At 49.0% G+C, this 23,230-nt stretch overlaps 1 protein-coding gene across 1 annotated transcript; it reads right to left on the reverse strand.

Annotated features, from left to right (window-relative positions):
- Nucleotides 1-6,815: 6,815 nt before the first annotated feature.
- CLRN3 (clarin 3) lies at nucleotides 6,816-19,740 on the reverse strand. Its single transcript, XM_029917330.1, has 3 exons — nucleotides 19,371-19,740; nucleotides 12,989-13,168; nucleotides 6,816-7,416 (listed from the first exon to the last, which is right to left on the reverse strand). The coding sequence occupies exons 1-3, from the start codon at nucleotides 19,597-19,599 to the stop codon at nucleotides 7,136-7,138; spliced, it is 690 nt and encodes a 229-aa protein (XP_029773190.1). The 5' UTR covers nucleotides 19,600-19,740; the 3' UTR covers nucleotides 6,816-7,135.
- Between the last annotated feature and the right edge of the window lie 3,490 nt (nucleotides 19,741-23,230).

Here is a 23,230-nt window from a genome sequence, read left to right on the forward strand (position 1 = left end):
AATAAATACACATTAAAAAAAATTTTCAGCAACTTGTCGTAACAGATGGAAGACAGAGCAGGCATGAAACCCAGCTGTCTTCTATTAAGCCAAATATTGATGAGATTCATACTTTTTGGTTAAAATTTTTCGTGTTTTTATTAAAATGTTATATTAGCATGTAATGTGTTTGATTTTTAAATAAATACATATTATTGTGAATTCTTATAATTTTAGTTTCTAATGTAGTAAATATGGACACAGTCAGCCCAAGTGAACAAAAACTTCTCAGGGTCTCTAATCATTAAAGACACCACATGGTCCCACGTGGTCCTGTGACTCATAGGCCTGAGGCCTCTGATTTATGGCCGTGGTACCACTTCAGGCCACCAGCCTCTATGATGTTCTCGAAGGGTGATGCATCATCTATCTTGCTATCAAAATTCTTCACCAGTTTTGATTTGATTGAGCGAGTCCATGATGGACACATTTTCACGAAGGCGTTGAGCTAGACCATTTACATGGAGCGATACTGCAGTTGGCACTTTATCAGTTGGTGGGCATGAGTTGACTAGGGTCCGATAATAATGATGAAGGGCTTGCCAAGGAGCTGCATTTAGAGCAAAGCCTGAGGTCCGTTGACTGGGCTCCTCAGTAAAAACCCGTGGAGCTCCCACAGGGAGGACTGTGGGATTGTCTCAACAGTACACGCCATCACTGACTCTTTGTCACCGAGTATGAGTGAAAAATGAAGACTCTGGCAAACAGACCTTTGTAGGCAAAGACCCCTCTTCTAAAGCATGAAATAAACTTTTTACATCCTGTCTATTGTCATCATTGATTTATTTGCTTCTGTTAGCAAAAGCGGAAGGTAATGGCTCACCAACACTGTGCAGCAGCGTGAGAGCCCAGAGTAGGCTCAGTGTATCCCCGGGGGAATAAAAGCATTCACGGAAATACAATTTTATAGGAACATTCTCTGGACCACACTTGCTCCACGTTGTCCTTCATACTTGAAAATCAGACCCAGTCGCATTTGGTGTTGATGTAAATGTTTTAAAAAAAATCAACTCCATGAAATTAAGGAGGAAAAGAAAAGAATTCAGAGGGTCCTAAATTTCTCCTACCCTTCTATTTTTATATTCCAAATGAGGAAGCTGAGGCCAGAAAGCTGTGCCTGAGCTCGCTGTATCCGAGCTTTCCTCACTCCTCCGTGCGACCGGCGGGTGCATTCGATCCCCCGCCAAGGCCCAATGTAGTCGGGCTCGCTTGAGGTCACAGAGTTTGGAGAGGAGCTAAAGCCGGATCTTTCTCAAGGAAGCCTGTCCAGGGAGTTCAGGATCTCCTCCTCCGGGACGCTTCTGCAGAACCCAGAGGTAGGTTCGTTTGTTGTTGTTTTTAATTTTTTTTAACGTTTATTTGTTTTTGAGAGACAGAAAGTGACACCGAATGAGCAGGGAAGGGGCAGAGAGAGAGACACAGAATCCAAAGCAGATTCCAAGCTCCGAGATGTCAGCACAGCGCCTGATGCAGGGCTCAAACCCACAAACTGGGAGATCATTGACCTGAGCCGAAGTTGGATGCTCAACTGACTGAACCCCCCAGGCGCCCCACTAGAGGTCTGCTTCAAAGGCCACCTTGTTGTGGACTTGTCCACCTGTCGAGCTGCGCTGGAGTTGCAGGTCTGTCCTGTATTGCTGGTGTCTATGCTCCCGCTCCGTGTCTTAAGTAGACCAAGCATTCAGTAAACATTTGTGCACTTTGTAGTCAGTAAAACCGAAGTCTGGTATCACATAAGCCTGCGTGCTCTATACTACACTGCCTGCCTTAATGGAGAACTTAATCCCTACTCACCACTGTGATAGGCCAGGAACAAGAGGTGAGTCTTATCTTAAGTACATAAAGATAACACACAGACACACAGTGTGTAGTGAAAATAGTTAAATTCTTAATCAAAAGGTGAGTGATTACCCAATTAGACACTTTGAGAATCTGGCAAACTCAGTTAACCCCAAAGGCCACATGCCTGGGGGACGCCCAGTGGAGGCCAAGGTCTAGGGCTTGGATTTGCACTTAAGACTTTTCCCAGCCCTTAATATGCATGCCTGGTGCCACCGTGCCTCGCAGGAGACCTGGGCTGATGGTCTGTGGTGGAATGTCCCCTCAGCCTCAACCTTGGTGGCGCGGTGGGCACACCACTTAACAGTCTAAGCCTCAGTCATTTGCCTAAAAAGTGGGATTAATTAGAAGCCAACCCAGACTCTTGGCACAAGGATCCAGTGAAGCCTCCTGCAGAGAGAGCAGTTGGGGGAAGACACACTGAGTGGCAGTAAGGTTAGCTGTGGCCGCTGCTCTTGACAAAGCCACAGGGACCGCAACCCAGACACCGCCGGAAGAGCAGAAAGGCCTCCTTCTGGGAGAGTGATTTATGAGCTAGACATTTTGTTGAAGTAGCATGCTTTCACATAATCAGATGAGCAGAGCGTTTCACAAAGGGTCCTGACTAAACATGAGAAGTCTAACCCGCGGGGCGCCTGGGCGGCTCAGCCGATTAAGCATCCGACTTTGGCTAGGGTCATGATCTTGCGGTTTGTGAGTTCGAGCCCCGCATCCGGCTCTGCACTGACAGCCCAGAGCCTGGAGCCTGCTTCGGATTCTGTGTGTGTGTGTGTGTCTCTCTCTCTGCCCCTCCTAAGCTTTGCTCTGTCTCTGTCTCTTTCTCAAAATAAATAAAGATTAAAAAACAAAACAAAACAAAAGCCTAACCTTCTCGGTCAGGAGCGAGTAGAAATTAGGAGGAACATTCATTTGCAAAGTAGTTTATTCCAAGTGCATAGTCCTAAAACACAATGGATTTCTATCTCAATGTCTCTTTTTTTTACTAAACAATTTAACATTTTGAAAATAAAACTTTCACGGCCAGAAGCCTGACTCCAACACAAACACATTGTGGAAGTAACGAGGTGGTTGTCTGGCACTCTGGAGGCTCTGGGCGGAGTGAGGACCCGCCCCCCGGGAAGAATCTCAGCATCCTTCGGGCCCAGCCCGCTCCGGCCGGCGGGGGACGGTCAGACACCACTTGTCCCTCAGTTCCTGCTCGAGAGCAGCCTTGATAAGCCAGTGACCCAGGTCGCCATGAGTAACCCAGCCTTCCTTCTGTTTTAAGGAGCACAAAGTCCCTTGGTCACAGGATGTGCCACCTTCTCCGGGCGTGTGTGGGTGGGTCCTGTCGCCGAGACCCCACCCTTCCCAGCTTGGGTCGGCACCCAGCCCGGCTGACGGTTCTCTGCGAAGCAAACTGGGCATCTTCGCTGGAGCCAGCCGCTCCTGTGTGTTCTGGGCGCGGTGGCAGGCGACAGGCACGCCCAGAAGGCCGCACTTTCTGTGGGTACCACGCTCCTTTCGAGCTGTTGTCTCTGTCCTCCCTCCCCTCCACCACCCCGCCTGATGCAAACAGCGTTTCTGGAACTGAGTCAGAAACCAATAAAACCAGAACAAGCGTCTGCTGTGACTTCTCCTTTGCCACTTGCCAGCTTTGGATCTTGGTCAAGTTCATTAACCTCCTGGGTCTAAGGTGTGTGCTCCTTGCTCATTTACAAAGCAAAGGGATTGATGTGGCCGGCAGTGGCCCGTGATCTCACCCTTGGTTTTTATTACAGTTTTTACACACTGAAGGTTCCTCCAAGGCGGACGATGGCTGCCAGGAGCCCTTTGCACACCTTGTCAGGGCTCCTTCCCACAACCCTGAGAGCAGAGCCTGTGTATTGTGGTCCCATTTCACAGCTGATTAGGATGAGGCTCCCTGAGATGAAGTAACTTCTTTACCCCCAGGCAGCCAGACGCCAGAACCTCCCTGCTCAATCCTACACTGATTTGTCATTCTGTTCTTTATATTTTAGTGTTGACTCATGAGGAAACGGAAGCTCAGAAGGGGCCACCACCGGGATGGCTATGCGATGCCAGAGCAGTTTATACATGGAGCCCCCGACTGGGTCTCTGCCTCCTGGGCGCTGGGTGTTTGGGGGTGAGGACGGGGAACAGGGCAGCCACAGAAGGATCCGAATTCACGCTGACTGAAGGATCTGCCTGCACGGCCCCAGGGGGTTCTGGGTTCCAGTGTCAGGAGCGCATCCTGAGTGTGACTCGGGGACCAAGGGCCGGTCTCTGCGCAGCCATTTCGGAACCAGAAAGGCTCCTGCCCGTGAACCATCCTCTCCCACACATGCCATGCGTCGATCAGACTGCAGAATCGGGCAGCCGCGGAGCCAGTGACCTGTCCACGGTCGGCGGCGGGTTCGGTGACCAGGCAGACGGGCTCTCTCAGGACGTGTGCTCGGGGCCTGCCTGTCCTTGCAGAGTCTGCTGGCTCCCAGGGCCTCCCAGAGGCCGAGCAGCCTCAGAAAGCAGAGGGCTGCTGATATGTCTACCCTCCTGGCTGCCTGTCATGTACGGGAGTACCGATATTGGATGGCCACGCGGGACTGGCCGTAAGGACGCTGTGTAGACCCTGGAAAGTGTCACATCCAAGGAGATGATTGTTTCTGCCCTGCTTAACCACGGGGTTTGTTGAGATCATCAAATACCATGATAATAATGATAGCAAGGCTCACCTGGAGGTTGCCGGGCCTCCAGCCATGCTTGCTGACATCTCACTGTGGGGAGACTCATCACTCTGACATCAGTGTGAGGTACTGTTTTCCCTAAAATCATCATTGTGGACCCTGTGTTCTTAAAAAATTGAAGGGCTCAATATTCTGCATCATTATTTATTTCTGCAAATGGGGGTGAACCTTGTCCTCTAACTCATCGTAAGAGGACCCCGCGGGTCAGGGGATCATATCCTGACCAGTGAAACATTCTAATCCCATGGAATTCTAATCCCATCGGCCCTCATGGTGTTTCCTGTGGTTCCGTCACAACACATGTGATGCCCATTTATTAAGTAATTTTAGAACAGCAAATTACATCTATGTCTGAGTAGTCTGCAAACTTTGTTCTTCCTTAATAAGGTTTCTGAAGAATACACCCCTCCCCAGTTTCATTACCTTCTATCTCAGACATAGTGAGACCTATCTCTGCATCTCCAGTAATGTGAAACGTCATTCCCTGTACCAGATTCCTCTTTCACATGGTTCCTCATTGGTGATCTGTGGTAGAAGGATTTAGATGATTTGTCCCCCCAAAAAAACAAGCTCCGCTCAAATGTTGAGATGAACAAATGCAGTCTTCATATCCTATATGTCCTTTGCACTAACACAGATGGGGGCACCTGCCTAGTTAGCGGTCCATCTGCATGGATCTGTTACCCATGTCTGTTTCCTCTTCCATCACTCGTCTGCATTATCAAACTCTGGTATAAAATTAAACCTTCAAATAACATAAATGTTTTTAGCTTCAAAGAATTTAGAACATTTTCACTGTTGAGAATCATATTTTTATTTGTTTGTTTGTTTGTTTAGTGTTTATTTATTTTTGAGAGAGAGTGTGTGTAATTGGGAAGGGGCAGAGAGAGGAGGAAACACAGAATCCAAAGCAGGCTCCAGGCTCTGAGCTGTCAGCACAGAGACTGACACGGGGCTCAAATTCATGAACTGCGAGATCATGACCTGAGCTGAAGTCAGACGCTTAACCAACTGAGTCCCCCAGGTGCCCCGAGAATCATATTTTAATATGTCCAATGTTACTTTATTAGAGTAACCTTGGCTTTGGGGTGGGTGGTTATAGAGAACAGACCTTTCAGCGAATGAGCACAGTTTGTGAGTAAGTACCTGTTTTATGTAGAATGTAACACCTGCTTTAGGACTGTCAGTCTTGACTTCTCCACAGTAAGTGCCGTGGGGGGCAGGTACCCAGGTTGGCCCAGGACTGATCATGTCACAGGTATTCAATTCATGTTTCTTGAGTGAAAACATATTATTTCTATGACAGATTGTGGAAAAAATAGTAGACAAGAAGGTCATGAATCCCTAATAGCTTTGTAAAGGATACACCTATCCGTCCACAGAGCTGCTGCTTTGTAAATTACACCAAGAGACTCCTGCTCTGTTTTGCTTTGGTTCCATCAAGACGGACAGGGTTATTATTTCAGAATCCTGTCCGTGTTCAATCTGGCTGACTAGTGGGATGTTCAAACCCAAAAGATCCTCAAAGAGGTTTTCTGGAAGAATATCATACTGGCGAAGTAGGTCTAATCCATTTGGGAGCTGTCCAAAAATTTCCTAGTTGCCCATTGTGTTCTCATATGAGACTCTGAACCGATTTTATCCACAGGGCAAACCAGCATCTGTGTGCGGTGTCTGCCTTAGCCCTGACTCGGGGAGTGCCGGGAAGCCACGGTGCTCCAAGCCGGAATCCGCTGAGACCTAGTACGCTCCCATCCAAGCAGCCAGACCGCGTCAACGGCAAAGGGTCGGTTACCAGAACTTGTGGCAATGTGACATTTTCATGTTGACTAATTCACCGCAAATCCTTTCAAGCCAAAGCTTCCCTAACGTGAAGGCTGTAGGACTATCATTTTTGTCTTTCTTAAATCTTCTCACTTCCTAGTCTTTTCCATATAAAAACTGCACTTCGCCACCTCAAAAATGGGTTTGAAGATCATATAGGAGCACTTCTACCCACCACTGGTTTTGAATCACGTCAGCAACCAGGGGCCCCATGGACCTGGGAACGTAGCCCAACGTCTCCCCCTCCTTTTGCCTCCAACACCTGGTCCTGGGAAGATGAGTTCTGAATCCCTCTGTGTTTGGAAGTCTTCACTCATACAGTGCAATAAAAATACCTGGTCCATCCTGAGGAGGAGATCACAGTGTTCAAGTGCTTTGAGCTACTCCATGTAAAGGTGTGCACCACAAACCTTTATTATCTTAGAGAGTGAGACCGGGTTGGAAGGATCCATGGCCTTGGAATTGTTCTACTGCTTTGAACCCTGCAGGGACTGGACACAGTCCCCTTTCATCGTCCCCACCCTAGAGGGAAGAGCCGTGGTACAAGGTACAACATTCACGGAGTGTCATGAGATACCAAATTGATCGCAAAGTGACAGCCAAGCAGGGCTGCCCATAACCATGTGATTGTCCCGACAAGCTAGCCAGTAACTGCTCGGGGCTGATGTACAACAGAATAGACGTAATGACAAAACAACATAACGTAGAATTCAGAATAAAATTCCATCTTTTGGAGCATATTCCATTGGCTTTCTTTGCTCCTGTTTCCGCTGCCGTCTGGCCTTCTGGTAGAAAACAATGATGACCACGGTGACAGCACTTAGGAGAAGGACGAGCAGCGTGAGCCAGAACGAGTAACCGTAGCTGTGGGTCGTTCCTTTGTAGGTGGCCATTGGGTACAGTGGGTACAGCGTCTGGGCCAGCGCTTCCGAGAGAAGATGGACTTGTGTGTTCACCACAAACAGTATCATAGCCAAGAAAACGGAGACCACTGGAAAGAAGATTCAGTTTCGTAAACAATACAGTGATGCATTTTTTTCATGTCACTTTTTTCTTTTTCTAAATTTAAATTCACTTTAGTTAACATATAGTGGAAAAATGGTTTCAGGAGTAGAATTTAGTGATTCATCACTTACATATAACATATCACTTTCTTTCTTAATGGAACACATGCTCTATGGGCATTTACAGAATATCTACATTTTTGGGGGAGTGTTATGGTCTTCTAGGTGTTAGGGTATAAAAAAAAAGACACGAGCTAGATCCTAGGCATGAAATGCTAAAGACTGTGTGGGCAGCATCCGGCCAAGGGCAAACATGCAACTCAAGTTCTTTCCAAAGGGTCTGCTCCGCTGAAAGCAGGTTGCATGGCCGGTGCACACAGAGCTGTGCTGAATGAGTAGACAGGAGAGTCAGCAGGAAGCTTTCTAGAGAGTTCTGGATAGATGACAAGGATTCAAAGAAGCTGAGAGGGCAGAGCATTGCAAGCAGAAGACGAAGTCTACCCAAACCCGCCGGGGGGTGGGGCAGTGAGCTCAGAGCATCCGGGACTCCGAGAGAGGACCCCGATGATGGCGACCCGATCTGAGGGTCCTGAGCACTGAATACAAAGGAGGAGACCACCCAGAAAGCCTTGAACCCTGGCTCAGAGGCTCAACTTTCCTTCTGCACACATGGAATATGGCATTTAACCAGGAAGGGTCTCCTCACTAAGCTCATTTTATTTTATTTTTATATGATTTAAAGTTTATTTACTTATTTTGAAAGAGACAGAAAGAGTGCACATCGAGGAAGGACAGAGAGAGAGGGAGACAGAGAATCCCAAGCAGGCTCTGCACTGTCAGTTTGGAGCCCAATGTGGGGCTCAAATTCACGAAACGGTGAGATCATGACCTGAATCAGACACTTAACCAATCTGAGCCACCCAGGTGCCCCATAAACTCATTTTAGAATGTTTTAATTGTCTTATGTTTCATTTCTTCACAACATCCTCCCCCTGGAGAATGGGCCTCGGTATTGACTCTAGACAGCCCCCTTGGCCCCGATGGGGAACAGAGTCCTGGAGTCAGAGAGAACTGAGCTCCAGGACTCCGGCCTCACAGCCCCGGGTGATCTGTGCACTTCTTGGATCTCTTTCCTCACCTTCCAAAGGGGATCAGCTAGAGGCAAAGAGCAGACTCGTGGTTGGTTGGAACGGGACTGGGCCAGGAGCAGGGAGGGGACCACAGCCAAAGGGCACGGGTTCCCTCTGAGCTGATTCACTGTCCCAAGGCTGACGGAGGTGACGTTTGCACATCTCTGGGAACATCTGCCCAGCACTAGGCAGACACGGTGGGGTCAGCATGTCCTGGCAGAGGCCCACGCCCAGGGACTCTCCCTGAGCCTCCGAAGGCCCTAACTCGGGGGCATTTGTGTGGGGGGAGGGCTCTGACAGTCCCTGGTGGCGGACCTTCATCCTCCGTGTGACGGTTTTACTTCTCAGGACTTTGTACGTACAAGAGCTCTCTCTGATGCTCTGTGCGTCTCACACTCCAACGATCCTTCATTACGCTCTTGGGAAATTTCTGACGGAAGCTTAGTCACAAAGGGGCAGGCTGAACACAGGGTTAGCACACCTTTTCCCTCCGCGGAAGGTGCTGGGCTCTGGTTTGAACTGGAGGGGTGCTGCCCTGAGCCCCTGTGTGAAGGAGACGCCTCGCCCTGGCTCCGCTCCAGCCTCCCGGAACGGGGGCTTTACGGAGGGGTCAAGGGAGCCCCGAGGTAGAAACGGGAGCTCCCGAAGGCTCGGGACACTGTCTCCGGTCCCGGCCTGTCCCCTTCAGGCCATGAGACCTCCCACGTCACTTTCTGCATTCCGGGTTCCTCGGCTGAGGATCAAATGTGTCGGGCAGAAACCTGGAGCGTTCTCTCAGGCTCCAACCTCCTCCCAGTGCAGGTTGTACCCCCCATGGCCAGGGTCTGGCCCGCCAGGCCGGTGCGGTGCTCAGGGCAGGCTGGGTTCGGAGGGCACAGGCTGGGAGGTGACACTGCTGTTTTCTCCCCAGAGCAGCATCCACTCCTGTCCCTCCGGGGCCAGGGTACGAAGCCCACTTCCTCTTCCCGGCAGCCAGGGGGAGGAGTTCCTTCAGATCCAGCTCAAACGGGGGCGTGTGGCACTTCCCTGGGGCTCAAGAGCTCCGGATGCCGGCCTGGCCAGGGTGACCCCGTCTCCCACCAAGATGGCCCCAGGCAAGGATATGTCAACGGCATCTTTGTGCATAAATCCCTTCTGTGGGTAGAATCTCTCAGAAAAGCAGTTTTCACTGTGTTGTGCCCACGCCAAGCCTAGGTGAAGAACATCGGGGGGTCCCCGGAGGCAAACTCAGGGCAAAAGTCTGGCTTCTCAGGGTGCTGGGACCAAGAGGCCGTGGGAGGAAGTGTTCAGAGGAGGCTAGACACGAAGGCCGAGGCCACAAAGCTCTCCCTGTGGGCCCTGCCAGAATGCAGACCTCCCGACACACGGATGTCTCAGGCTGCTTTCTTGTCCCGCCTCCCACCCCCAGGCACACTCTTCTCTGGGTTCGAACTTGCCCCAGGCCGGGAAACACAGACCACAGGATCTCTGTCCCTGCCAGACAATTGATTGTTGTTGCAGGTAGGTGGGGGTGGGGAGGGGGGGGAGGAGGCCACATTGTCCACCTCTGGCATGAGCAGAGCCAGCTTATCCTAGGCTGTGGGGACAATGAGCCTGGGCTCCAGCAATGCAGAAAACCAACCGAGTTCATGAGGTTATGGGCTCTGAGGCCCACAGGCTATAGAGTGGCGGCGTCATCCCGTTTTCCGTCCCTGCGACCCCGCAGCCCATCATCTTCTGGTGCTAGCCCCTGGTTGTCCTCTTGGAGATGCGCCCAGCCCCCAGCTCCCAGAGGTCAGGCGTCCAAGCCATCGCGTGAGTCAGCCCGGGAGTTCAACCCTGCTGACGGCTGTGGAGGTCCCTTCAGGGCTGAGCAAGGACAATTCCAGGGAGAGTCAGATTTGGGGGAAAAAGAAGGCCTTCCTTCTGGGCTTCTTGGCCGCCATCCGGCCTTTAAGGGGATCTGTCCACTGCTTCATTCCAGAAAGAACACTGGGAAAATCAAGAGAGAAGCACTGCAAGGCGTCCGTTCTGACGGCGTGGGCTGAGACCCTGGATCCGGCTGTATCTGAAGCTACTGCTTTCTTTAGTTTCTCAATTACAAGAGCAAAAAATTAAAATAATTTTTTTACCCTGGCAAAGAGTGCCAATGAGCCTTGCCTTTGGTGTGACTGAGGTGAGCTCTACTGGTAGAAGGAGCTTGGGGAAAGGAAGCCTGGCCTTTGGGTGAGGATATCTGAGTTTGTAAGCGAGTCCCTTAGCCTGGCTCTTGGGGAGAGCCGATGCAGAAGCACTCCTTCCACCGTGCTCTGGGCCTGGCCCATGGTGACGGCCCATTAAGTTGGGAGACTCGCTTGTTTAAACCACCAGCTAATACAAGCCCAGGAAGAAAGGGAAGGGCAGGTCGAGTGTGAGTGAGGCTAAAGCAGCCTGACCCCAAATCCTCAGAGCCCAGGGGTGAGTGTACTGTGCGGCCATGCATGTGCTCCTGGTCCCGGCCGCTGGCCTGGCTGACCAGCTGTGAACTGAAGTCTTAAAAGGGTCCTTATTTTGAGCCTCGAGCTGCATGGATTTCCCCTGGTCCTGCCGTCCGGGTGGACTCACGTGTCCCCTCAACCATGAGCCTGAAGAAGGTGGATGTGTCCTTACCACCTGCACCATTCCAGCCAGGGCTCCCCGCCCCCCTGAGAGCCCAGTTCTTCGTCACTGCTGAGAGCCACAGCTCAGAGATCCGGGACCTCTTCCTGCCACCTGAATCAGGCACCCGCAAGGATGACCTCTCCCAGAAGGACAGAAGGAAGCTGCCCAGAGTCTTCTGTGAGGCTTCCTGATACCAGACCGCCTTTCCTGGGCTTGAAGATTCCTGGCCTGGGTTAAAATGCACTGCATGGGACTTACACGAAGCCTTGTCCAGAGTCCTCCCACAGGGAGGACAGACTTCTTCAGATCCTTTCTTGAGGTCAGGTTTTCATGGTGGAGACAGGGAGGGAGCAGAAGCAGCCTGGCCACCTGGCGAGGGCGAAGAGGGCCCCCACTGGCCGTGCCTGCGGCATTAATGGCAGCTGCTGAGCTTGGTGAAGACCCAGGGAGAGCCGCACGCTCTGTGACTCGGGCTGGGACCCACTTCCCACCTGCACTGCATCCCTCACCCCAGCCTGGACCAATAAACAAGTAAAACAAGAGAGTCACACCACACAGAATCAGCCAGGGCTCACACGTCACCCACAAGAAGGGTGTTGGCCCCACATTCTCTAAATGACCTTCTTTGCGGTTCTCTGTGACACAGCCGCGCAGATGTGTCATGTTTGGGTTCTAGCCCACACTGACTGTTGTTGCTTGGAGGTGAGAAGGAGAGTAAGTGTGCGCTTGTGTGTACATGTTTATGTATGTGCATCTGTGTATGCATGTGTGCACTGCATGTTTCTGTGTGTGTGTGTGTATGTGTGTATGCCGGTGCATGTTATGTGCATCTGTGCATGTGTGTACACGTGTATGTATGTGTGCATGTGTGTGTGTCCGCATGCATGTACTTGCATGTACACGTGCATTTGTGCATGTGTATGTGCATACGTTTGTGGGCACGCATGCAGAATTGTGCATGCTTGTGTGCATGTGTGCATGTGTGTATGTATGTATGTGCACACATGTGTGCATACCTGTGTATGTATGTGAATGTGTGTGCACACCTGTGTATGTATGTATTGCATGCCTGTGTATGTGTGTGTGCACACCTGTGTATGTATGTGCATGTGTGTGCATGCTTGTGTATGTGTGTGCAGATCTGTGTATATGTGTGCGCACACCTGTGTATGTGTGCGCGCACCTGTGTATGTATGTGCATGTGTGTGCATGCCTGTGTATGTGTGTGCATATCTGTGTATATGTGTGTGCACGCCTGTGTATGTGTGTGCACGCCTATGTATGTGCATGTGTGTGCACACCTGTGTATGTGCGTGCACCTTTGTATGTGTGTGCATGCCTGAGTATGTGTGTGCACCTGTGTGTGCATGTGTGTACACACCTGTGCATGTGTATGCATGTGCATGTGCACCTCTATACGTTATACAGAACCTCACTTGGAGTCAAGCACACAGCAGGAGTTTTGTTGTCACAGGGAAATGTTTGTTGATTTAGGAGCATCCTGTTTAACTCCTTATGTTCTGTACTTGGAAGCAGAGATTGGCATCTGTTATATATTTTAACACGTAACATCCTGCCCTCATCTGGGCCCTTGCCTCTCACCAGTGCATGTAAAACCATTTTATTTACAAAGATGCTTAATAATGCCATAGATATGCAGAAACCCCAGGCCGCAGCACACAGCTTGGCACATACTCAGTCTCCTTGATCCCTACGCCTGGGCTGTGACTGCATGCGCTCACGCGTGTGCCGGAGTGGCACCGGGGACGTGCCTCTCAGCAGAGCGCAGGGTGCGCCCGGCCACACTCACCAGCAAGGCCGCTCCAGGTGTAGATGCCCACGGGTCCCAGGAACGTCTGGTAGGGGTTGCTGATGCTGTTGTAGAAGGTGAAGCCGGAACTCAGCAGTGAGGCACACAGGCTGAGCACCAGGAGCAGGATGACCAGCAGGTGCATAGTTCTTCGCGAAGAACTGTTCAACTTGCCTAAAACTAAAGCAGTGTTTGGTCAGCACAGAGCACAGAATGCAAACACCAACCCTATAGACAGACGGCTACTCCCCGCCACCCCAGGGGCTCCCTGCACTCCGTCCACTTGGGCACCAGGGTTAGGATCACGGAGAGCATCTGGGTGTGTGGGAGCAGGGAGGGGTGAGGCCTCAGGATGCTCTGGGCCCCCCTTGAATGTGTGGAACCACAGGACCATCCCAATTTCAATTTCCCCAAGAAGAGGGTGTCCTCCTGGATGAGGCTGCCCCAGGGCTGGACAAATTTCCTCAGTGCATTCTGGCCTCAGATGCTTGCCAATGGGCGTTATCATCATGGACAGCGTCCCCTCGCTCAGAGCACTACTATGCTTCGACTTGGGGACGCTTACAGGGGGCCACTCTGAAAACCTGTGACAGAGAGGATCTGGTAAACGCTGAGATTTTGGAGCTCAGCCTCAGGAGGGGAGGGGCTGATGGTGACCAGGTGCCTGGCCCTGGAGGCAGGGGATGATGGCTGTGTGCACAAGGGAGGGGTCTCTACACTTCTGGACTCCCCTTCCCCGAGCCAGAGAGCTCCCCGTGCCCATGCGGCTCGAATGCGTGCTGAAGGCAGGCTTTGGGTACGCCATCAGAATTCTGTCCGCGCTGAATTCCTCTGAGTTCTAACAGCATTTGATAAAATGTACATTATCTCTTAAGTGCAAAGGGGCTCCAGACATGAACACACACTTGTGCCAAACGAAACACAGAGGCCCTAGGCTGTTCGCCATCAGTTCCTGCTTTTACCAGGCTGCTGTTTGTAACTGCAACCAGACACCCTCGCCGCGCACCTGCTTCCTCCGCTCACTCCTTTGTTTACACACCAAATGACCAGACACCAGAGGCGTGCTGTCCCCACACTTACCCAGCCATGCATTTACAAAATGTCTCCAGAGGCTGTCAGTGTGTTTTAGGGCCTTGGGTGACTGCCACCACATTAACTAAAGTGTTTACCAAGATGTCCCACGAACGCCTTGGTGACGTACAGAAAAGGTAATCAGGGGACAAGATTTCCCAGTTCTTAGTAATATGCTAACAAAATCACTGGGAGCCGCCGGATGTGAGAGCCATGACAAGGGAGCTGGTAAGAGAAAGCGAAAGCCTTCTTCTTTCCATTCCTGTTTCTCGGGCCCCTGGGAGAGCGCGGGAGCCGCTCACAGCCTCACCGCACAGCAGCTTTAAAGAACAGAAACCAGAAAGGCCAGGAAACATCACTTGTCCCCGGGCTTGGGGCCTCCTTATCTCTGTCTCTGGTCCACAGTCCTTCAAAAACAGAAGCCCCCGGGCCTCTTGCCCACCAGGGAGAAGTGGCCAGGCCTCTTGACGTGCGTCCTGGCAGCAAGGGCCCTCTCTCTGCCAGGTGCGCCTTCTCACCGCTGTGTGGCCTCCACGATTTAAAATCTCTCCCGAGTGCTGTGCCCGGAGGGGCTTCTCCAGGACGTCCGCCCAGGCTCCTAACACTCCCTCCGGAGCAACAGGGAACCCGCTTGCCCCTCTCTGCCCTGCAGCCTTTCCAGGGGTTTGAAGAGAGAAACCGCAATGTGATGAACAGCCCACGTCTCCGGAATGTTCTTTGTGAGGCGTGATTCCAAAGCGTCTGCCTGCCTGAGCCCGGCTCTGTACGCGCTTTACTGTGACTCCAAGCCTCACAGCACGCTGGCCGGAAGGAGACAGCTCTCCCGGTGAGAGCCGGGGCGGCCTGGACCCCCTCTCCTCTCTCTGGTTCCGAACATCTACATGTTAATTCAGATTTCTTGTCCTTGTTAATCAGCAGTTACTCCGGGAAGGAGACCGATTTCCCGTCACTGGACAGTGGACAGCAAGAGGCTGCGGAAACCAAACTGGGGAAACGGAGAGCGGAGACGTGACCACTGGCCCTGTGTCTCCCTGGGAGCCCGTGGGAGAGCACAGAGGGCGGAGGAGGGGACTTCCCAGCCCCGCAGCACGGACACGATGACCTCACCGCCCTTGGCTACAGTGCACTTTGCTCCTCCTCGAGAGGCGGGCCTGAGGGCGAAGTTCACCTCCCACATGTCCAGTCCCCTGGTACCCAGTGGGACTCGGGCTTCTGTTAATGACCCACGGGTGGGGCCATGTGCTCAGCACTGCTCTGCGTGACGCATCCCAGGTTAGAAATCTAATGACATAGGTTACTCTAAACATGTGGTCCTCCCTGCCACCGCCTGTTGCCTGGGTGGGGATGGCCAGGGTCTGATGGGCCACCTGGCCTTGGGGCACCACCTGTCCTGGGCGGGAGCACTGGGGCCGTGCTGTTCCTCGGGCCCTGAGCTCAGGCCAAGAGTCAGGGATTTTCATTGCTCCCGTGTGGCACACACCAGATTCACACCTGGTAGATGATGACCCCAGAGTCAGAGGAGGAAAAAAGCAGGAAGCAGGACATGCCTGCTCTGGGGTGCAGGCTCCAGGAGTTTCCAGATGTCTGCATGAGGAAGAATCGCTTTTCCCTGGGCACCAAGGAGGAAGCTGGAAGGTCTAATCAGAAATGGGCTGGGAACCGAATAAACTGTGTTTAGCCAATAAGAAATAATTTGGATACTTAACTAGAAAAGAAGACATTTCAGTGTGGAGAAAATGTCATCTCTATCCTGGAGAATAGTTCTGCTCTTGACACGTATTAAAAACTGTAAATGGACATGCCGCTTTTTCGGAGTAAACTAGAAAGTGACAGTAAGGTTAGGCTTTGTTTTTGACTGTTGGTGAGATCTAACAGACACGATTTTTCAAAAGGGAGTCAACTTGGAGCCTACTGACTCAGACTTTTCTTTGTGTTGATGTAGCAATTTATCTTAATTTTAACTGCCGTGTTTTAAAATTCTATTTCAGCATCTGAATCTCCTGCTGCACAGGTATGACAGCTCTATCCCCCAGCCCCCTCCTGGTCTGGAACTCAGACAATGAAAGCTGGAAATTCGGGGAAAGTGAGCGAGAATGAAATAGAATAAACCCCCATCGCATCTGACAGCTGCTCCCTGCCTACAAAATTAGCAAATACATTCCGTTCTTTTCTCTTCCTTTTTAGGGCCAAGCTTTGGAATCAGGGAAGCCACCTCACAGTTGGAACCAATCACCCGGGTTCTGGCCACCCCAGGAAAGAGGCCACAGCTCCCACAGCTGGGAGGCAGAAATGTGCTGGGAGCCGTGGGCAGGTGCAGAAATGGGTCACTCGGGCATCCGGGCTTTCTGTGCATAGAGCTTTAACTCTTCGGGACCCACTAGCCATCTGGTCCCTCTAGCTCTGGTTTCCCAGGAGTCCTCAGAGCTCGGGGGAGAGCTGGTGGCTTTCTGGGTGGGTGGGAACTGCCTCCACCGGCTCAAACACCTGGTCATCACGGAGCCTGGCCTGGTGGCCCCTCAGCCCGTGGACTGCTGAGTACCCCTGACCAGCTGGACCACTGAGATCTTCCAAGAAGTCCCAGCGGGCATGCCCGGCCTCTCGGAAATGTATCTGGGTTCTCTCGGGGAGAAGGAGGCAGAATGCCTTTCCCACTGTGATGTCCCTTCAACCCAGGGTGGTCATGTCTCTGGGGACAAGTGTAAGTTGCTCCTCCTTGGGAAAATATAGGTCTCTACGGGATGGGGCTGGACGATGAGGAGTCCTGAGGAAGAAAGAAGCCTCTTTTGTTCATCTCCCTGCAAATCAGTGATTTTTGCAACAGATTTACCCTTCTGTTTATTGTTCATTCGGGGCAACAGCGCAATTCTGGGTTCCCTGAGAACAAACTGGGTGGGTGGAGAAAAGAGAAAAGTGGGCCAGTTTTTGGTGGGGGAGGGAGCCGATTGCAGATTGGGGGAAGCTCTCCCTTGCTCTTATGGCGAACTGCACCCCCCTGATTTAGCAAAAGCGGGGGTTTCTCTAGATGGGTGCTGGGGTGAGCTCACCAAGCCCCAGCCCCTCCCTCATGGAGCAGCTGCTCAGGGAAGTGCTTTGGACTGAAATTCAATATCCAGAACTTCTGGAGTAGCAAGAACAAAGTGCTGACTGGTAGACTCAGGGCCGTAACTTTTCATCTGGATGTTGACCAAACCAAGATACCACTAGAGGAAGCCGGTAGATACGGTCAGGCTGAAAGTTTGCTTTCCAAGCTGACGTATCAGTGGCTGGATTCTTCTGGCATGTCAAAACCAGCTGTGCTCCCTTCCTGCTATGTTGTCATTTCAGAATCTACCGACCCAATGGACACTGTATGATCCGTCCCTGGCAGAACTGAGCCAAGCCTGGCAATATGAACCTCTTTGGAGGTCTTCAGTGCGACCTCATCCTGGCCCAGAGGCTGATATGGTTAGCATTGTAAACAGAATTGTTGGCCCCTCACTGCTGGGAAAGGAAGTGGCATTTATCCAGGTCTTACTGTACCGCCGATGACTGGCTGCTGATTTGAGATGGGCCCCGGGGTCATGTGAAGCCAGCAGGACAGCCGCCTACCTCAGTCTCCAGTTCTGCTCTCCAGGGAGAACAGCTGAACAGCATAACATACGTCCTAGTCACAGGACTGTTCCCTACTTAGAGAACTGTTTACAAGTGCTCAAGTTCAAGGGTTGTAAAAACCATCAGCAAGGGAACCCCCGTAGGCTCTGGGGAGCCCTTAGCAGACATCAGCCAGAGCCCTTGACCTGTGCACCCTCACTGATGGAGACGTGGTTTCTCTTCTACAGAACCTGGAGGCCGGCGGTAACAAAGAGTGAGAGCAGGGAGCCAGGCAAAACAAATGCAAATAGTCGGTCCTGAGCCTTCAGGATTGTCCTAGCCTGCCCCTAGCCCTGCCCCTCCACACCCCGGTGCCCACTGCCCCCACACAGGGCTTCAGAGCCTGACTCAGACCTACCCTTGCTTCTTCCGAATTTCCATGATACAGGCACCTAGGGCTCTCACTGAAGCCAACTGATTGGAGTCAACTGATTCCAAACAGGCACAGCATGGCAAGTAAAAAATTCACAGGCTCCTAGCTCATATTTAAAAAAATATTTTTAAATATGTCTGGAGATTCAGGAGCTAGTACACATTATGGCTTTGAAAATGCTATTCACATCCTGAATGTGTGACTGGATCTTGGAAAGTCTTAGCTCCTTGATGCTGTGAAAGGAATATTCCTCATTTCCCTGAGAAGCTGAGGTCGGGGCTAGAGGAGGGCTGTAACATTTCTGACACATTGGAGGAGACATTGTTCTTGCTAATGTCTAAAAGACAAATTTTATAACCTCCAAATACAACTACATCGCTCAAACGCAGACTAAAGGCTCGAGTTTAAGGCTCAAACTCAACCTAAATATTACATTTGTATGAGACAGAGAATCGTGCACATTTACAAGTTAAGAGGTAATGACTGTGTCACGGCTGATAATGGCTGTCTACCTGTAAGCAACACTGTTTAACGCAAAGTCCGTTCAAGGGGCTAAATAAGTTACAAATGTTGCTCTTAATTTTTGAAAACGTAGTGGTGTATGTTCAATCTCCAAAAGTCAAATAAGTAGCTAAATTCAACTCATCATTCTCAATGAACTTTTCTGTTCCATCCATTAAGAGAGGAGAGCCTTATTATACAAAAAATCAGTGGGGGGGGGGGGTGAGGGGGAATGCAATTCATAGAATTAAAAGAAATTTAATACCACATCTTAAAAAATTAGATGTTTTGGAGGTAAAAATTCAAATTCAAGTCGATTAAAGAAACAAACTGGAGATCTAAGGAGAACTTGATCACATCTTCCACTTTGGTTTTTCGTTTTGAAGATGCCGCCAATGAAGTTCTGGACTGAGGCTGCGACTCCAGTGAAAGATCCACAGTCCTTACAATGAAACAGACTTTTCCTACTATTCTCCTGTGAGAGATACTATACTCCTGCTACATATATTTACTTCCTTCCTTCCTTCCTTCCTTACTTCTCAGTAGACTTGGTAGTATCACTTAAACATAGCCTCTGCCAGAATTATTTGGACCGTGGTGCTAATAGACACAACCAGAACCGAGGAAGCTAAAATAATAATGTGGTAAATTTTCAAAATCAAAAATATATTCTCATACCTACACGTCATCTCAACACTTAGAAGGAGAGCAATTTTTGAACAGTTATTTGGCCCAAATGGAAGATGACCTGGATCTTACCCAGCTAACCGGTCTCACTGTCCCCATCCAGATGGATCTGTCATTTACCTTCAAAGGCTTTTTGTGATTCCTCAAGTCCATGACTGAATTCTTGGCGACTCGTGCCACGGAAAAGCCCGTAGTTGACCACAAGACTACCGTTTGAAGAGGAGTCACTGATAGCAATGCTGCTGCTGATCCATTCTTGGGTCCCGAGCATGGAGCAGACCACGATGAAGGACCCAAAGCTTGTGAAGAAGCCAGATAAGAACATCAGTGTTTTCCTCGTTGTCGGCATCTTCTCAGGAAAGTAGGGGTCTTAATGTTAAAAAAAAATCTTTTTATAATAGTTTTGGACCCACTTGGAGTCCAGTATTCAGAAATGGAGTTGAATGCTTCTTGTAAAATACAAAATCTTGCTCTTCATAGGAAGGACTATACCAAGGATCACTGGACTATGAACATGGCCATAAAGATCTACAGCACCTGAACTTTGGTCTGGAGTAAGGGGTTGCTATGGTTACAACCAACCAGTGGAAACAAGGGGTGGGCCCAGTCTTCATGAGGACTTCCTGGATCACACAATTAATGTATAACTCTTTGCCACGTGCCCTGGAAGCAAGTTCAGCCTACCATGTCGGGACAGGACTAGAATCCCTAAAAAAAATGTGGACCTGTCCTCCAAAAATGTTGCTGATCTTAGCAGCCAACAGCATAGACTTGCTTTACTGGTCAAGGACTTGACCCTAACAATGGTTCAAAAAGAACCCTAAGAAAATTTAAGTCTTTGCCGAAGGTGCTGTGGAATGAAAAAAGGAAAGTTCACAAGTTCCTTGTTTTTGACTTTATTAGAAGTGCACGTTTGAAATTTCCTCTTCCAAACTGGATTATACTTGCACTTTATTTAAATTATTATTTGAGAGGGTACATCTTTATTTGTCTTCAGTGCTCTGATGAAAGTGCTTCTGAAGGTTCTGGCATTAGGGGTTTATGCCACCTACCCTCCCTCTCTGTTAAGCACCCATGGTTTACAAATGCTCCTTTCTGCCTCTCAGAGAAACTCCCCCGTTCGGCAAGCAGATCACTTCTCGAGATAATAAATAGATGCCCACATGTTTGGGCTCCTCTTTTTTATTGTATTCCCTATTACAAAGGAATATTGTGTATGCACATTCGTGACTTGAACTATTCTTGAATAGCACCTAACTTGTTTGTGGTGGAATGAGCTGGTTGTCGGTCTTTCCCACTAGAGGCCCTGGGCTGTGGGCTTCAGGACTTGGGATGTATTTGCTTTGCTCAACAGTAGACCCCAGGGACTCTCGCAGAGGAGACTCATCCAATGTTTGTTAAATAAATTGTCGGAGACTCATAAACAATTCTTCACTATTGTGGACACGTATGCTGTTTCAATTTTTCATTTGTAATGGCAAAAAAAAAAAATACCATGCATGCAACACCCTTCTAAATAAACCTTGTCTATATCTCTGGGTATTTCCTGGCGTAGATTTCTGGAAGTGAATCAGAGCACGTGGACTTTTACAGAAGCTCTCTCTATTCACTGCTCAGCTGCTCATTAGGAAAATTCATACTGATCTGCCCGCCCACTCTCAACACAGCGAACGGGATGCTTTCCTATCGCTTCCCAGCATTGTATAGTGTTGGGAAAACTGTTTTCTCCCCCGATTAAGTCTGTTTATCTGGATGGCATTTTTAAGGGATGGGACAGATTTTCCTTTTAGCCCATTTTCTAGAGTGAACATAATTTTGTATCATGATATGTGCATTAGATATGCTCGTTACAAAAAATATACCAAATAGAACGGACGAAAATAAAGACAAAAGCAAATATGGTTAAAAATTCACCCTAGAAGGAGCAATTCTGTTCACACTAGGGCAGAAATTTTTATCCTCACACATCTTTATGTCTATACCTACATTCATATTAAAATCCAGTTGTACTCCATGTTGAACTCTGAAACGTGCTATTAAAAATCTCAACAATTTTTCACGGGACTCTTCCTCGATCGGTCAGGTTTAGCCTGGTACTGAGTAACCACAATGTACTTACACGTGTCTTTTTGGGGGGACATTTAAGTTGCATGCTCACTGCTGTGCCCGTGGTGTGATGAGACCCCTTACATGTTCAGTTTTGTTAGCCTTTCCCGGGGCTTCTTTGTGATGAATTCTTACACACAGAACTGTTGGGTCAGCAGATATGTGCAGACCTGAGAAAGTTTGGACCGGTGTAAACACCTGCCGACAGCACTTTGTGCAGAGGTTTCATTTTCCCCCAACCTCATCACCACAAACTACCCCTAATCCTTGCTAACCTTTTACAAGCTGGGAGAGGAGAGATAGGTAATTGGTGTTATTTTTACCGAAAGAAGCAGTGACAATAAGGTATATTAGTATGTTGATCAGTCACTGGTATTTTTGTTTTCACATGTTTTCTGCTGACAGTGTTGGTCCATTTATTATGTGTAGAGATGCTATTTTATATATGATTGTTTGTACAGTGAGGATATTAACCGGTATCAGCTCCACAGGGTGCATATATGCATATGAATACACACGTATTCAGTTCGGTGTTTGTATGTCACCTGTTGGTAGGGTTTTCGTTTTTTTCACATCTTTGTAAATGTTTTGCTGCCTAAAGTTAAAAGTGTCTCTGTAGTCAAATGTATGTCTAATACGGTGTGTTTCCTGGATTTGATATCTCAACTCCAAAGTCATGAGGTTTTCTACATATTCAAACCAGCTCAGATTTTCCTACAAATGGAAAAGGGATGCACTTGGTAAGGGCGCAGGGTTATATCACGGACCCCAAGGAAAGGGGGACAACGAGAACTCAGGACATCACCTGAAACTCGCAATTTCCATTTTCTCTGCTTCTTTCTACATATATTTCATTCTTCCAAGTTTATTTTTTTAATATTAATTGTCATTTTTGCCATTATCAGATTTCTGTTTTTACATTTATTTTGCTTTCCTCTTCCTAATATTTTTTGAAATAAATGCTTTATTTCCTTAATTATTTTGTTATTGGTTTAATAATGAAAGTATTTAATACTGAGTTTTCCTTTCAATATAGGACTTTGGCCAAGTCCCATAGGTTTTAGGTAGGGTGATTTGCAAATTGACATGTAACTTCCTGAAATAGCAATTTTTGTTTCTCCCTTAATGAGGAATACGTTTGTATATGATAGTGTAGTTTCACTTTTTGTTATTTATTTTGACTTTTCTACAATTTTGATAAAAGAATGTAGTTTTACAATGTTTACTCTTTGCCTTTTATTGATTTTTCCTGTGTAAGTCCATTTATAACCCATTTGTATAAACCTTTGTAATGTTTCATGTCACTTGATGCTATTCCATTTTATGGACTTACCATCATTCATTTCTTAAGTTTGTTTACCTGTTTTGAAAGAGAGAGTGGGCATGCAAGCAGGGGAGGGCAAGAGAGAGAGGGAGAGAGAATCCAAGCAGGCTCCACGCTCTGCACAGAGGCGGACTCAGGGCTCGATCTCATGACCGTGAGATCACAACATGTACCAACGTCAAGAGTTGGGTGCCCTCACCATCGTTCATTTAGCAGAGTTCCATTTTGGACATTTGGAGTATTATTATTATTATTATTATTATTATTATTATTATTATCTTGCTCACATAAACTCGCTTGATTACAGACTGTTAATTATAGTCTCCAGATTAACTCCTGGAGAAGACTTGCTGGTTCAGACGAACAGTTCTTCACATTTTATACCAAAGGCAAATTGGTCTTGTCTCCAGGTCATAATCCCACCAGCAATGTATGAGGAAACTCTCTTTCCTGTAATGCTAGAAAAGGCTGGCTATTAAATTTTAAACTCTGGACATTGGTATAGGTAATACAGGTGACTGTTATATAACGATTCTGTGGTCTACTTCTC

The sequence above is a fragment of the Suricata suricatta genome, chromosome 2 (genome assembly GCF_006229205.1).
Source record: "Suricata suricatta isolate VVHF042 chromosome 2, meerkat_22Aug2017_6uvM2_HiC, whole genome shotgun sequence".
Lineage (NCBI taxonomy): Eukaryota > Metazoa > Chordata > Mammalia > Carnivora > Herpestidae > Suricata > Suricata suricatta.